The sequence below is a fragment of the Microcaecilia unicolor genome, chromosome 6 (assembly GCF_901765095.1).
Source record: "Microcaecilia unicolor chromosome 6, aMicUni1.1, whole genome shotgun sequence".
NCBI lineage: Eukaryota > Metazoa > Chordata > Amphibia > Gymnophiona > Siphonopidae > Microcaecilia > Microcaecilia unicolor.
The window spans coordinates 195,662,119-195,677,374 of NC_044036.1; the positions used below are offsets into that span (position 1 = coordinate 195,662,119).

Here is a 15,256-nt window from a genome sequence, read left to right on the forward strand (position 1 = left end):
GCTTGTCACAGCCAATGCCTGCACACCTCCCCTGCACTCAGCTAATAAGATTGCATTACACTTGGGCACATGATCGCGGCGTGCCAATAGTGTGTCCAAACTCGGAACAGGGGCGCATGTGCCTGAACAGTGAGTTGGAAAATATCGTAGGGGAAAGATGAGATCAGAGAGGGGTGTGCAGTGTGACCAGCAGAACACCAGTGGTGCATACAGGAAAATGGTCCCGCGTACTTTCACTTTGTTCTTGCATCTGATACCGCTGCTGTTCTGCCGCTGAACTTGAAAGCTGTAAGAAGATGATCAGGCGAGAGAGGGGAAAGAGAGACCAGTGAAGGGAGTGGGTCCAGCAGCAGAACAGGCGCCGTTTTTATCCAAATCTGTTTGGGGGAGTAGTCGCTCCCCCTGCGCCCCCTCTAGCTATGCCACTGCGTACAGGTCTTTTATCTGCCATCATCTACTATGTTACTACATCTGAGTGCTTACAGTTGTTATAGTACATGTACCCATTCTGTAAAGGGTGCCCCTGTCTGCTCACCACACATTTTGGAGTGCTTCCATTAAAGTCAGAGTCCTTTAAAGAATTGTCCTTATAATGTGGATTCATTTATAATGTGGTCAAATACTGGACCCCCAACTTACACACTTCTTGCAGCGGAAAAGCGTTTGCTCCTTGCTCAATTGCAAGAAAACAGCTTTCAACCGTTAGGCCACAAACAATAACGTTCTGGAGCCTCATTTTGATATATATATATAAATTTGTACATATACCACCACAGCGCAAATCTGTGCATTGCTTAGAGTTGGAAAGAGTTAAACTGAACCCTGAAAAAAAGAGACCAGAGATTGAGTTTATGATGGGGAAGTCGTCTGTTTCCTCCAATTTGATGGAAAATTATTACAAAATACATTATTGATGGTATCTCACACCCCACAAGCTTATTAAAATATATCAGGGATATAATAATTCTATTTCAGGAATATCTTTGAGTCAAGAATCATTGTCCTCTGAATTGGGATTCCAAATTACTTTATATAAACATCTCCTGTAGTACTTGGCAAATTGCTTGGACAATTTTCTATCTAGACCCTTGAAGTCCTCAGTGCAGGGAATGTTGTATCCTCCCTTTGGTTATCCAGCTCACATCCACTTGGATTGGTATTTAAGATATGTTGGTCCCAGTCTGGAATAATTTATTGCATAATCAACATACAACAGAGGTGTGTCCAACCTCAGCCCTCACCAGGTCAGGTTTTCAGAATTTTCCAAATGATTATGCATCTTTCCTTCTTAATGAGTAAATCAATTTCAGTTTAGTACATAAATTAATACCTCCCCAAAAATATAACTACATGTAATATTTTAATATACAGCTTTATTTTCTTACAAAATGTTAAAAAAAATCTTCTGACAGACCTAACTATACTTCCCCTTGCTACTTTTAACATATAAACTCATACACACCAGTGGCGTAGCCACCGGTGGGCCTGGGTGGGCCAAGGCCCACCCACTTAGGGCTCAGGCCCAACTGCTGCTCTCCACAATACTGGCACCTTCGCATGCTCAGTTTTCAGTGCATGCCTGCTGCAGACTACCAAGGTGGAGACTGGAGAGAAGCATTTTCCCACCAGCTGAGATATTTTTTTGATGTGGGGGTGGGGGAGAGAACATTTGGTGCCCACCCACTTCTTGCCTAGGCCCACCCAAAATCTGCTGTCTGGCTACGCCCCTGATACACACTCACACTATCCACTCTCACACCATACTAACATTAAAAGCAGCCGAGCGAGCCCGGATTGATTTTGATCTGATAAATGCACGCATCCCAGAAGGTCAGCGCTCGTCAGCATGTATTAGCTCTACAATTACCACAATTATCCAAGTAACAGATGGAGCGATCAAAGAACCATAACTGATTTAATGAGCATTCACAGTCAGGGTCGGTCTTAGCAAGTTAGGGGCCCTGTGCAGACCAATTTGGTGGGGCCCCATCCTAGCCCCGCCCCCACCCCAGCTCCACCCCACTGATAAGATTATTCAATTTTTAGAAATTTTTTTATTTATGAAATTTCAAATAAAGACAAATGAAGCTAAACTTCAGAGGTGCGGACCCACAATCTCTCCACTGCAAAACACTATACACAAACTTGTGCAAAAACACACTCATAACCTTACCAAACCATAACAGCACTAATTCCAAGGACAGGACGAGCTACAGCCTTATGCATGGAAAGGCAAAACTGTAATTACACCAGGCTCTAAAACACCAATTCACTACCTCATGAAAAAAAACCCAAAAAGGGCTGCAAATACTACACGCTAGCAGGATACTGCACCTTTGATCACACATGAAAAACACATGACACAACAGATATGAAGGCAAAATACTGAACTGGAAAGTTACCTCAAGAAGTCAGACTCAGCATGCAGCAATACTAGAAAAATTGAAACTTACATGCAAAATATCACAGATGCACATTTCCAAAACCTGACATATTCCAATTAATAAATTCTGAATAAAATACTTTTTTCTACCTTTGTTGTCTGATCATTTAGTTTTTCTATTCGCTTTGGTCCCAGTGTCTTCTGTTTTATGCAGTGTCTTCTTTCCATTTGATATTTTTTTTCTCACCATGTCCAACATCCTCCTGTGTCCTTATGTGTCCTGTCTACCATCTGTAGCCCTGTCCCTATCCTTTCTCCAGTTTCAGCATCTGCCTTCAAAGTGTTCCAATCCAGCCCTTAAATTCAGCAATTTCCCCTCCATCCATATCCAGCATTTCTCCTCACTCCCCTCCATCCATTTGCATCTACTTTCCTCCCCTTCCCTACATCCATGTTCAGCATTTCTCCTCTCTCCCTTCCCCTCCATCCATGTGCACAGGGCCGTGCCAATACAGTAAGCGGGGTAAGCACCGCAGGGGGGTGCTGACCTTTGGAGGGCGCCGCCGCGGTGCTTACCCTCGCCACTTACCTGAGCTCCGCGCCGCCGAGGCCTTTAAACCTTTTACCTCCGAGGCTCCGACGGTCGCAGCAGCGTCAGTGAAAGCGCTGCCGTCTCCCTTCCCTTCGCGCTCATTGGTTCCCTCAGTGTCCTGCCTTCTTCTGACGTCAGAAGAAGGCAGGACACTGAGGAAACCAACGAGCGCGAACGGAAGGGAGACGTCGGTAGTGCTTTCACTGACGCTGCTGCGACCAGAGGTAAAAGATTTAAAGGCCCCAGGGCGTGGAGCTGAGGGAAGGGCAGAGAGGCATGGATGGGAGGGCAGAGCCCAGGGAGAGGACAAATTGCTGGAAATGGAGGGGAGGGGAGTGAGGAGAATTGCTGGCTATGGATGAAGGAGCGAAGGGCAGAGAGGGACAAGGATGGACATGGATGGGAGGACAGGGCCCATGGATTGGAGAAATTGCTGGAAATTGAGGGGAGGGGAGAGAAAAGAATTGCTGGCTATGGATGGAGGAGGGAAGGGCAGAGAGGGACAAGGATGGACATGGATGGGAGGGCAGGACCCAGGGAGAGGGGAGAAATTGCTGGAAATGGATATAGAGCAAGAAATGAAGAAGACAGGAGGAAAGTAAAGAAATAAATGGAAAGGAAGCCCTGGAAACGGAGTTAAGAGAACAGATAGCAGCAGAATCAGATACTGGGCCAGCATGATCAGAAAAAGAAAGTCACCAGACAACAAAGGTAGAAAAAAAATCATTTTATTTTCATTTTGGCGTTTGGAATATGTCCACTTTGAGAATTTACATCTGCTATCTTATTTTGCAATGTATAGCAATTTGTTTCTAAGAATATTGCTGACAATTCCTGTCAGTGTGGCAAGTGGTGAGCGATCATTTTCACAGTTAAAAATCATAAAAAATTATTTGTGATCTATTTGTTGAGCAATCCCACAAATATGCACTCCATCTTTCAGCTCCTATTTCCTTTGCATCTTGTGCCACACGGGGGGGGGGGGCGCCAACTGATAGTCTGCAGGGGGGCGCCAGAAACCCTAGGCACGGCCCTGCATGATGTGCATCTCCTTCCTTTGTCTTTCCTTCCCTCTATTCCTGCCCAACATTTCTCCTCTCTTCCCTGCCCTCCACTCCATCTATGTCCAGATTTCTTCTCTCTTCCCTCCCCTCCATCCATGTGCATCTCTCCTTCCAGTCTTCCCTCCCCTCCATCCATCCATCCATGTCCAGCAACTCTCCTCTCTCCCCTGCCCTCTCCTCCATCCATATCTAGCAAATCTCCTCTCCCCTTCCCTCCTCCATCCATCCATATCCAGCCAATCTCCTCCCTCCCCTCCATGTCCAGTAATTTCTCCTCTCTCCCTGTGCCCTGCCCGCCCATCCATGACCATCCTTGTCCATCGATGCTCCTCTCTCCCCTTCCCTCCTCCATCCATCCATATCCAGCAATTCTCCTCTCTCCCCTGCCCTCCCCTCCATGTCCAGCAATTTCTCCTCTCTCCTTGGGCCCTGCCCTCCCATCCATGTCCATCAATCAATGCTCCTCTCTCCCCATCCCTCCCACTCCCATGTCCACCTGCCCGCCCTCTTCTCTGGTTCAAATCTTCTAGTATTTACATTTACCTCCGTTGCAGCAGCTGCGCAGCGTCAATGAAAGCGATGTCTGATGTCTCTCCACCAGCCTTCCCTTCGCTCGTTCCCTCAGTGCCCCACCTTCTTCTGACGTCATTTCCTTGCGAGGGCAGGACACTGAGAGGGAACGAACGAGCGAAGGGAAGATTAGAGATGTCAAGCTTTCACTGACGCTGCGCAGGTGCTGCGACATCGTCAGAGGTAAATTTAAATACAGGAGCGGGATGGAGCGGAGGAGGCTGAGGCGCGCCGCGCGGGGCCCACTTAAGCGTGAGGCCCTATGCGGCCACCTTGGTCACCTCGGCCTAAGACCGGCCTTGTTCACTTACGTGTGCATGGCTTAATCTTTGAGACAACCATATGTTACTGGCAGGATCAACCAGGATCGCTCCACGTAGCACCTCATCGTCACCATGGGCACTGATTTGCAGGGTACCACTGTTGCCCATACTCTGTAATTTCTACAGCTACTCATATCTGTTGTACCAGATTTACCTACAGTGCTGAATAAATTGACTACCTGTTTAACAACAGCTCAAGAATAGGCTAAAAACAACAAACTGCCTGAACTCAATGTAGAACTGAGCTCCTGTGGCTTATTAGCACAAGTGGGTGCCTCAATGCCATCACAGAATAGGGTCTCGCTGTACAGCATTGGGATGCCTAAAAGGAGGCACCCAGTTATAGAATTGCCCCTGTAATGCTGGTTCTTGAGGAGTGATAATCCATGCACAAGCTACAAGTATCAAGTGAACTGTAACATGTTGTATCTACCATAAGACAGCATTTATTTATAACATTTGTATTACACATGATCTAAAAGTCTTGGTGGATCACAGTTAATACATACATAAAATAAAAGACAGAATAACTAACAAATCTTAATCTTTACTACCTCTTTCAAAAAGACTGAGATTAACATCCCCTGAACTCAATGGCCTACCTTGCCCTTGTTGAAGTAGTGTATGATTTTGCGGCAGAGTGCCTCCTTGCGTTGCCACTCTGTCTGGGCTGGATAATGCAGGAAATCACGCAGAGGCCGGTCCTCCCACTGTAGCAACTCCCAGTACAAAAGCAGTGTGAATGCAGCTTCTGTTAGGAAAGCAAGGAGAGCAATTGACAATGCAGCTAATTTTTCTCATCGAAGACATATACTGAGATAGCTTCCATAGTAGGCAATGGGGTATAGAAGATGGCGATCAAATATAAATAAAACAGAAACATTGTGCATTGGTAAGAGAAGGCTGAAATATGATTTTAAGTATGAGATTTGGGGGAGAGAACAGTTTTTTTTTTTTTTTTTTTTTTAAATAGTGCAGTTAGAAATTTAGGGATCTGATTTGACTCAAAGATACCTTTTGAAGTCCACTTTTCAAAATGTGTCCAGCAAATTTCTAATGTACATGACAGACACCATGGCACAGCAAGCCCCCCTGCCCTCCTCTAAAGCAGCAATTTTTTTTTCTATTGATGAATGATTCATCAATTAAGACCCTATTTGATCATAGATCAATTATGTACACAGTAACTCAAGCCTTGCTTATGTCTAGATTAGACAAAAGGACTTCTTGAGGAGCTGTGGGATCTAAGATGGCACCACGCACCTGACACATGCTGTGCCTCTCCTTGTTGCTTTCGCTGACTGCGATGCCGAAGCGCAGGGGAAAGTCAGCGGTTGGAGCCTCACTGTGACCGCCCCCGCAGGCTGGGAACCCTGGTTCAGTCGGGAGGGAGCCCACTTGAGACGCCTGGGAAAGGTGGAGACCCTGTGGCATCCTTTGGGCTGGATATCACCTTGAGCCCCGACTTTAGAGCTCCCCCCCACACAGCCGCAAGCCAGCAGTTCGCCACTATCAGCGATACAGATTCCACTGCAAGGGAACGTGGAGGAGTATCGACGCCGAGAGGCTCTGAACCAGCCAGCGTTGGACAAGGGACCAGGCTGAAGTAGCGGGAATTACATCTACTGGGGGTGAACCGATTGCTGCAGACATTGAACAGGACGTAAGTCTTTATGGCCAAGAATTGGTGCCTTCCTCACAATTTCCTTTATTTTTGTGTAGTAAACCATCTGAAGTGACCTTGGACAGTCTTTGGGCTCTAATTGTAAACTTGGGCAAGGAATTGTGTCCTCAGGTTCAAAAGTTGGAGCAACGTACTGCCTTTCTAGAGAAAGCTGGAAACTGTTGACTCTGAATTTAAGCAATTAAAAGAACGAGTTGAAAAACAGGAGAAAGAAATGGAAAATATTCAGAAGACACAAGCAGTTATAATTAAGGATACATCTGATCTTCTCAGGAAGATAGAAACACTGGGGAATATAACAAGAGCTAATACATTTTCCTAAGGTTTTTTTCTATATCCCCAAGAGAGATGATAAAGCATAACATTAAGGGTTTCGGAAAATAATATACCCCTGTTTTCTCAAGTGTACTAAGTACCAACAAAAGTTTTGGAGGGTCAGCAAAAAGATTTGGCTCAAGATAATTTACCTTTGAATGTCTCAGATATTTTAGAGTCCTCAGACACTGAAATTGTGACATCTTCAACATTGCTTGTAACTGTTACTCTTGCTCCAGATAAAAGTTGGCTGATGAAACTATTCTTCAAAAATAGAGAAAAATCCCTTTTTGGGTTTTAAAATCCAGATTTTTCCAAATGTGACACAATATACTATCCTGCTTATTTTTGAAAGTGATCGCCGGCCATCTTCAGACATAAATCGGGAGATGGCCGGCGATCTTGGAAAAGCGACGAAATCGGTATAATCGAAAGCACCTTTTTTGACAGCATCGCTGCTTTCCCATCGCCTCGCCAGCGAAAGTTCAAAGGGGCATGTCGCCGGCGAAGCGAAGGCGGGACATGGGTGGGCATGGGCGTGGCTACCAGATGACCGGCTTTCGCGGATAATGGGGAAAAAAAGCGGCGTTAAGCAGTATTTCGCCGGCTTTACATGGTCCTTTTATTTTCAGGACCAAGCCTCAAAAAGGTGCCCCAACTGACCAGATGACCACCGGAGGGAATGGGGATGACCTCCCCATAGTCCCCCAGTGGTCACCAACCCCCCCCCCACACTAAAAAAATAAAAATAAAGCACTTTTTGCCAGCCTCTATGCCAGCCTCAAATGTCATACCCAGGTCCCTGACAGCAGTATGCAAGTCCCTGAAGCAGTTTTTAATGGGTGCAGTGCACTTCAGGCAGGCAGACCCAGGTCCATCCCCCCCCCTACCTGTTACACTTGTGGTGCTAAGTGTTGAGCCCTCCAAACCCCCCAACACCCACCGTACCCACATGTACGTGCCCCCCTTCACTCATAAGGGCTATGGTAATGGAGTAGAGGTGTGGGGAGTGGGTTTGGAGGGGCTCAGCACCCAAGGTAAGGGAGCTATACACCTGGGACCTTTTTTTGTATTTTTTAAACATTTTTAGAAGTGCCCCCTAGGGTGCCCTGGCATGTGAGGGGGACCAGTGCATTACAAATGCTGGCTCCTCCCATGACCTAATGCCTTGGATTTCGCAGGGTTTGAGATGGCTGGCATTTTTTTCCATTATCGCTGAAAAACAGAACCGGCGATATCAAACCCAGTGAACTCTGGCATTTGGCCGGGCTAAACCGCCATCTTTTTCGATAATACGGTTCCGGCCAGCTGTTACGCCGCTGCCAAAATAGATCACCGGCAACGTTCGATTATGCCCCTCCACATAAACTAAAAGACACTTTTATATTAGGCTAATATTCTTAATACTGTAGCAAATTTTAAATTATTGAAAAACTCAAAAACACTAATATGGAGTCAGCAATCCAGCAGCGAGAGGGGTGCTATCCAGTCTTTTGCATTGAGTGTCACATGTATGATTATCTCCCAGTTGGTGAGATGTCATATGTTTGTGCCTGATGCAAGGAGCTCCTAGCTCTCAGGGAATGTGTCCGTTCTCTTGAGGCTAGAGTAGCAGACTTGGTGGAGCTGAGGGAGACAGAGAGGTACATAGAGGAGACCTACAGGGATGTTGTAGAGAAGTCCCACCTCCAGTCTGGTAGCCCTTGTGCTACCTTGGAGGAGGGAGGTCTCCTAGAAGGAGAGCATCACCCTGGTGAAGTAGGAAGTACTCCTGTAGCCAGGACCTGCCCACCCGGGGATGTACTATCCTCTTGCAACGATATGTCTCCAAGTGCTGCCCGGGAGGGAAAGGTTAGGACACCTATTGGTGATTCAATCATTAGGCATATAGATAGCTGGGTGGCTAGTGGACGTGAGGATCGCCTGGTGACTTGCCTGCTAGGTGGCAGATCTCACGCGTCACCTAGATAGGATTTTAGATACTGCTGGGGAGGAGTCGGCTGTCTTGGTACATGTGGGTACCAATGACATAGGAAAATGTGGGAGACTGGTTCTGGAAGCCAAATTTAGGCTCTTAGGTAGAAATCTCAAATCCAGATCCTCTAGGGTAGCATTTTCTGAAATGCAACCTGTTGCACGCGCAGGGCCCAAGAGACAGGCAGAGATCCGGAATCTCAATGTATGGATGAGATGATGGTGCAGGGAGGAGGGTTTTAGCTTTGTTAGGAACTGGGCAACATTCTGGGGAAGGGGACGTCTATTCCGAAAGAATGGGCTCCACCTTAACCAGGGTGGGACCAGGCTGCTGGCATCTGCATTTAAAAAGAAGATAGAGCAGCTGTTAAACTAGAAATGGGGGGGAAGGCCGACAGTCGCTCAAAAGCGCATGGTTCGGGATAAGGTATCTTTCAAAGATATCACCAAAACAGGGAAGATAGGGTATCCTGATAGTGAGGTTGCAAAAGAAACCGTAGTAGATCAGGTGTCCCTAAATAAAAATAAAAATCAGACAAAAGATTGCAAATTAGTACTGCCAAGTACTAAGCATGATGTAAATAGGAGCAATAAGCACAGTTTGAAATGTCTATATGCGAATGCCAGGAGCCTAAGAAATAAGATGGGAGAGTTAGAATATATTGCACTAAATGAAAAATTAGATATACCGTGTTTCCCCGAAAATAAGACAGTGTCTTATATTAATTTTTGCTCCCAAAGATGCGCTAGGTCTTATTTTCAGGGGATGTCTTATTCGGGAGTAGTAGGAGGACTGTGGCAGTCGGGAACAGTATTGAAGTGGGGGGCGGTATCCTGCAGGAGTAGGCTGTGGCTCGCCTATCTGCCCACAGTGACCGCAGGACTCGAGCGGAGCAGAGCCGCCCTGGCCGGGCTGGGAATGGAGGAGGGGTATGAACTAGGGAAGGTAATGGAATGTGGGGCCGGGCTGCTCTGGCTGGGGGTCTCGAGAGGTTGTGAGAGGGCTTAGGGCGCAGGATCATCCCTACCATATTACAAACGTTAAAAAAATTCTACAGTAGCTCCGTTCCCCATTGGTGGCGCTTTATGCGCTCCTCCTGTACATTCGCAACACTTTCCATCCTTCTAGTCTGACTTAGCCCTTGGGCGATGGAGCAGCGCCGAAAGGGCTCGGTTACTCATTTTCTTTTCTTTTATTATTTCTGCAAGGGGGATGTTTCTTTTCTTTCCGGGCTCACTTACCGGTAGTTGATCTTCACAAAAGCGTGAAGGAGGATGGTAGGAGTCCGCTGGACGATAGATTTTCCACCTCAGTCTTGTTTCTTGCATTTCTTTTATGTTATTTCGTCTTTGGGTTGCAGCAAAAAAAATTAAGGTTTCTGTGTCCATGTCCCATCGGGGCCAAACAAAAACTTTGCTAGGTCTTACTTTCGGGGGAGGCCTTATATTTAGCAATTCAGCAAAACCTCTACTAGGTCTTATTTTCAGGGGATGTCTTATTTTCGGGGAAACAGGGTAATAGACATATCTGAGACCTGGTGGAAGGAGGATAAAGCGAATGATACATACCTGTAGAAGGTGTTCTCCGAGGACAGCAGGCTGATTGTTCTCACGACTGGGTTGACGTCCACGACAGCCCCCACCAACCGGAACAAAAACTTTGCAGGCGGTCTCGCATGCAGGGTACGCCCACCGCGCATGCGCGGCCGTCTTCCCGCCCGTGCGCGACCGTTCCCGCTCAGTTGAATGACAAGCAATATAATGAGGAAAACGCAACTCCAAAGGGGAGGAGGGAAGGTAGGTGAGAACAATCAGCCTGCTGTCCTCGGAGAACACCTGCTACAGGTATGTATCATTCGCTTTCTCCGAGGACAAGCAGGCTGCTTGTTCTCACGACTGGGGTATCCCTAGCTCTCAGGCTCACTCAAAACAAGAACCCAGGTCGATTGAACCTCGCAACGGCGAGGGCATAACAGAAATTGACCTACGAAGAACAACTAACTGAGAGTGCAGCCTGACCAGAATAAATTCGGGTCCTGGAGGGTGGAGTTGGATTCAAATCCCAAACAGATTCTGCAGCACCGACTGCCCGAACCGACTGTCGCGTCGGGTATCCTGCTGTAGGCAGTAATGAGATGTGAATGTGTGGATAGATGACCACGTCGCAGCTTTGCAAATCTCTTCAATAGTGGCTGACTTCAAGTGGGCCACCGACGCTGCCATGGCTCTAACACTATGAGCCGTGACATGACCCTCAAGAGCCAGCCCAGCCTGGGCATAAGTGAAGGAAATGCAATCTGCTAGCCAATTGGAGATGGTGCGTTTCCCGACAGCGACCCCTTTCCTATTGGGGTCGAAAGAAACAAACAATTGGGCGGACTGTCTGTGGGGCTGTGTCCGTTCCAAATAGAAGGCCAACGCTCGCTTGCAGTCCAATGTGTGCAACTGACGTTCAGCAGGGTGGGTATGCGGTCTGGGAAAGAATGTTGGCAAGACAATTGACTGGTTAAGATGGAACTCCGACACCACCTTTGGCAGGAACTTAGGGTGCGTACGGAGCACTACTCTGTTATGATGAAATTTGGTATAAGGAGCATGAGCTACCAGGGCTTGCAGCTCACTGACTCTACGAGCTGAAGTAACTGCCACCAAGAAAATGACCTTCCAGGTCAAGTACTTCAGATGGCAGGAATTCAGTGGCTCAAAAGGAGGTTTCATCATCTGGGTGAGGATGACATTGAGATCCCATGACACTGCAGGAGGCTTGACAGGGGGCCTTGACAAAAGCAAGCCTCTCATGAATCGAACGACCAAAGGCTCTCCAGAGATGGCTTTACCCTCTACACGATGATGGTAAGCACTAATCGCACTAAGGTGATTCCTTACTGAGTTGGTCTTGAGGTCAGACTCTGATAAGTGCAGAAGGTATTCAAGGAGGTTCTGTGCAGGACAAGAACGAGGTTCTAGGGCCTTGCTCTCACACCAAACGACAAACCTCTTCCACTTGAAAAAGTAACTCTTTTTAGTGGAACCTTTCTAGAGGCAAGCAAGACGCGGGAGACACCCTCCGACAGACCCAACGAAGCAAAGTCTATGCCCTCAACATCCAGGCCAGAGACTGAAGGTTGGGGTGCAGAAGCGCTCCGTCGTTCTGCGAAATGAGAGTCAGAAAACACTCCAATCTCCACGGTTCTTCGGAGGACAACTCCAGAAGAAGAGGGAACCAGATCTGACGAGGCCAAAAGAGCGCGATCAGAATCATGGTGCCGCGGTCTTGCTTGAGCTTCAGTAAGGTCTTCCCCACCAAAGGTATGGGAGGATAAGCATACAGGAGGCCAGTCCCCCAATGGAGGAGAAAGGCATCCGACGCTAGTCTGCCGCGTGCCTGTAGTCTGGAACAGAACAGAGGCAGCTTGTGGTTGGTCTGAGAGGCGAAAAGGTCCACCGAGGGAGTTCCCCACTCTCGGAAGATCTTGCGTACCACTCTGGAATGGAGTGACCACTCGTGCGGTTGCATGACTCTGCTCTGTCTGTCGGCCAGTGTTGTTTACACCTGCCAGGTATGTGGCTTGAAGAAGCATGCCGAACTGGCAGGCCCAACGCCACATCCCGACGGCTTCCTGACACAGGGGGCGAGATCCGGTGCCCCCCTGCTTGTTGATGTAATACATTGCAACCTGATTGTCTGTTCGAATTTGGATAATTTGATAGGACAGCCGGTCTCTGAAGGCCTTCATTGCGTTCCAGACCGCTCGGAGCTCCAGGAGGTTGATCTGAAGATCCTGTTCCTGGAGGGACCACAGACCCTGGGTGTGGAGTCCATTGACATGAGCTCCCCACCCCAGGCGAGATGCATCCGTCGTCAGCACTTTCGTGGGCTGCGGAATTTGGAATGGACGTCCCAGGGTCAAATTGGTCCAAAGAGTCCACCAGTGCAGCGAATTGCGACAACTGAGGGACAGGCGGATGACATCTTCTAGATTCCCGGTGGCTTGACACCACTGGGAAGCTAGGGTCCATTGAGCAGATCTCATGTGAAGACGAGCCATGGGAGTCACATGAACTGTAGAGGCCATATGACCTAGGAGTCTCAACATCTGCTGAGCTCTGACCTGCTGAGACGCTCTGGTCTGGGAAGCGAGGGACAGGAGGTTGTGGGCCCTCGCTTCGGGAAGAAAGGCCTGAGCCGTCTGTGAATTCAGCAGAGCTCCTATGAATTCCAGAGATTGGACTGGCTGGAGATGGGACTTTGGGTAATTTATCACAAACCCCAGCAGCTCCAGGAGGTGAATAGTGCACTGCATGGACCGGAGAGCCCCTGCCTCCGAGGTGTTCTTGACCAGCCAATCGTCGAGATATGGGAACACATGCACTCCCAGCTTGCGTAGATACACCGCTACCACCACGAGGCACTTCGTGAACACCTGTGGGGCAGAGGCGAGCCCAAAGGGCAGCACACAATACTGAAAGTGCCGTGTCCCCAGGCGGAATCTGAGATACTGTCTGTGAGCTGGCAGTATCGGGATGTGAGTATAAGTGTCCTTTAAATCCAGGGAGCATAGCCAATCGTCTTTCTGAATCATGGGGAGAAGGGTGCCCAAGGAAAGCATCCTGAACTTCTCTTTGACCAGGTATTTGTTCAGGCCTCTCAGATATAGGATGGGGCGCATCCCCCCTGTTTTCTTTTCCACAAGGAAGTACCTGGAATAGAATCCCTGCCCTTCCTGCCCGGGTGGTACGGGCTCGACCGCATTGGCGCTGAGAAGGGCGGAGAGTTCCTCTGCAAGTACCTGCTTGTGATGGGAGCTGAAGGACTGAGCTCCCGGTGGGCAATTTGGTGGAGTGGAGGCCAAATTCAGGGCGTATCCGCACCGCACTATTTGGAGAACCCACTGATCGGAGGTTATCAGAGGCCACCTTTGGTGAAAAGCTTTCAACCTCCCCCCGATCGGCAGGTCGTCCGGTACGGACACTTTGATGGCGGCTATGTTCCCATGGATCCAGTCAAAAGCCCGTCCCCGGCTTTTGCTGTGGAGGCACAGGGGGCTGCTTAGGCGCACGCTGTTGACGGGAACGAGCGCGCTGGGACTGTCCCTGTGCCTGAGGAGGCCTTCGAGCCGGCTGGGTGTACCTACGCTTGCTGTAGGCGTAGGGAGCAGCCTGCCGGGCCCCGGAAAAACGTCCACCTGTAGAGGTGGATGCTGAAGGCGCCCGGTGGGAGAGCTTGTCGAGAGCGGTTTCCCGCTGGTGTAGTTGGTCCACCAACTGCTCAACCTTCTCGCCCGGCAAGGGACATCCGCCAGTCGTTGCTGAGTGCGGTTGTCCAGGTCAGAGGCACGCAGCCAGGAGAGTCTGCGCATCACTATACCTTGGGCCGCAGCTCGAGATGCCACATCACAGGTGTCATATATACCCCTGGACAGGAACTTTCTACACGCCTTCAGCTGCCTGACCACCTCCTGAAAAAGCCTGGACTGGACTGCTCCGGAGGGAGCTTATCGACCAGGTCTGCCAGTTGCTTCACATTGTTCCGCATGTGGATGCTCGTGTAGAGCTGGTACGACTGGATGCGTGTCACGAGCATGGAAGATTGGTAGGCCTTCCTCCCAAACGAGTCCAGAGTGCGAGACTCCCGCCCCGGGGGCGCCAAGGCGGTATCCCTCGAACTCCGTGCCCTCTTGAGAGCAGAGTCCACGACCGCCGAGTCATGAGGCAATTGGGGCCGCATTAACTCTGGGTCAGAGTGGATTCTGTATTGGGACTCCGCTTTCTTGGGAATGGTGGGGTTAGATAATGGCTTCTGCCAGTTCTGAAGCAGTGTCTCCTTGAGGACATTGTGCAACGGTACCGTGGAAGACTCTCTAGGTGGTGATGGATAGTCGAGGACCTCGAGCATCTCAGCCCTCGGCTCATCCACAGAGACCACGGGGAAGGGAATGCATATAGACATATCCCTGACAAAGGAGGCAAAGGAGAGGCTCTCAGGGGGCGAGAGCTTCCTCTCCGGTGAAGGAGTGGGGTCGGAGGGAAGGCCCTCAGACTCCTCTGAGGAGAAATATCTGGGGTCCTCCTCCTCCCCCCACGAGGCCTCTTCCCCGGTATCGGACATGAGCTCTTGCAGCTCAGACCTGAACCGGGCCCGTCTCGACTGCGAGGAACCACGTCCTCGATGGTGGCATCGAGTGGTGGACTCCCGCACCGGCGGGGATGAAGCTCCCTCCATCGTCGTCGACGGGGATTCCACCTGCGTGGCGGTCGACACCGGTACTGCAAGCGGCGTCGGAGGCCTCGGTATCGGGCTGGAGCACGCCGGCGCCTCCATCAACGGTGCCGGGGGCGCAAGCACCCCCG

The 15,256-nt window shown here is 49.4% G+C and overlaps 1 protein-coding gene across 1 annotated transcript in view; it reads right to left on the reverse strand.

Moving 5' to 3' along the window:
* DOCK3 (dedicator of cytokinesis 3) overlaps nt 1-15,256 on the reverse strand; it is an 873,576-nt gene that overhangs the window by 233,140 nt on the left and 625,180 nt on the right. Inside the window, exon 37 of the mRNA XM_030206787.1 lies at nt 5,535-5,683. Within this exon, the coding sequence (XP_030062647.1) occupies nt 5,535-5,683 (149 nt within the window). The remainder of the gene's footprint in view (nt 1-5,534; nt 5,684-15,256) is intronic.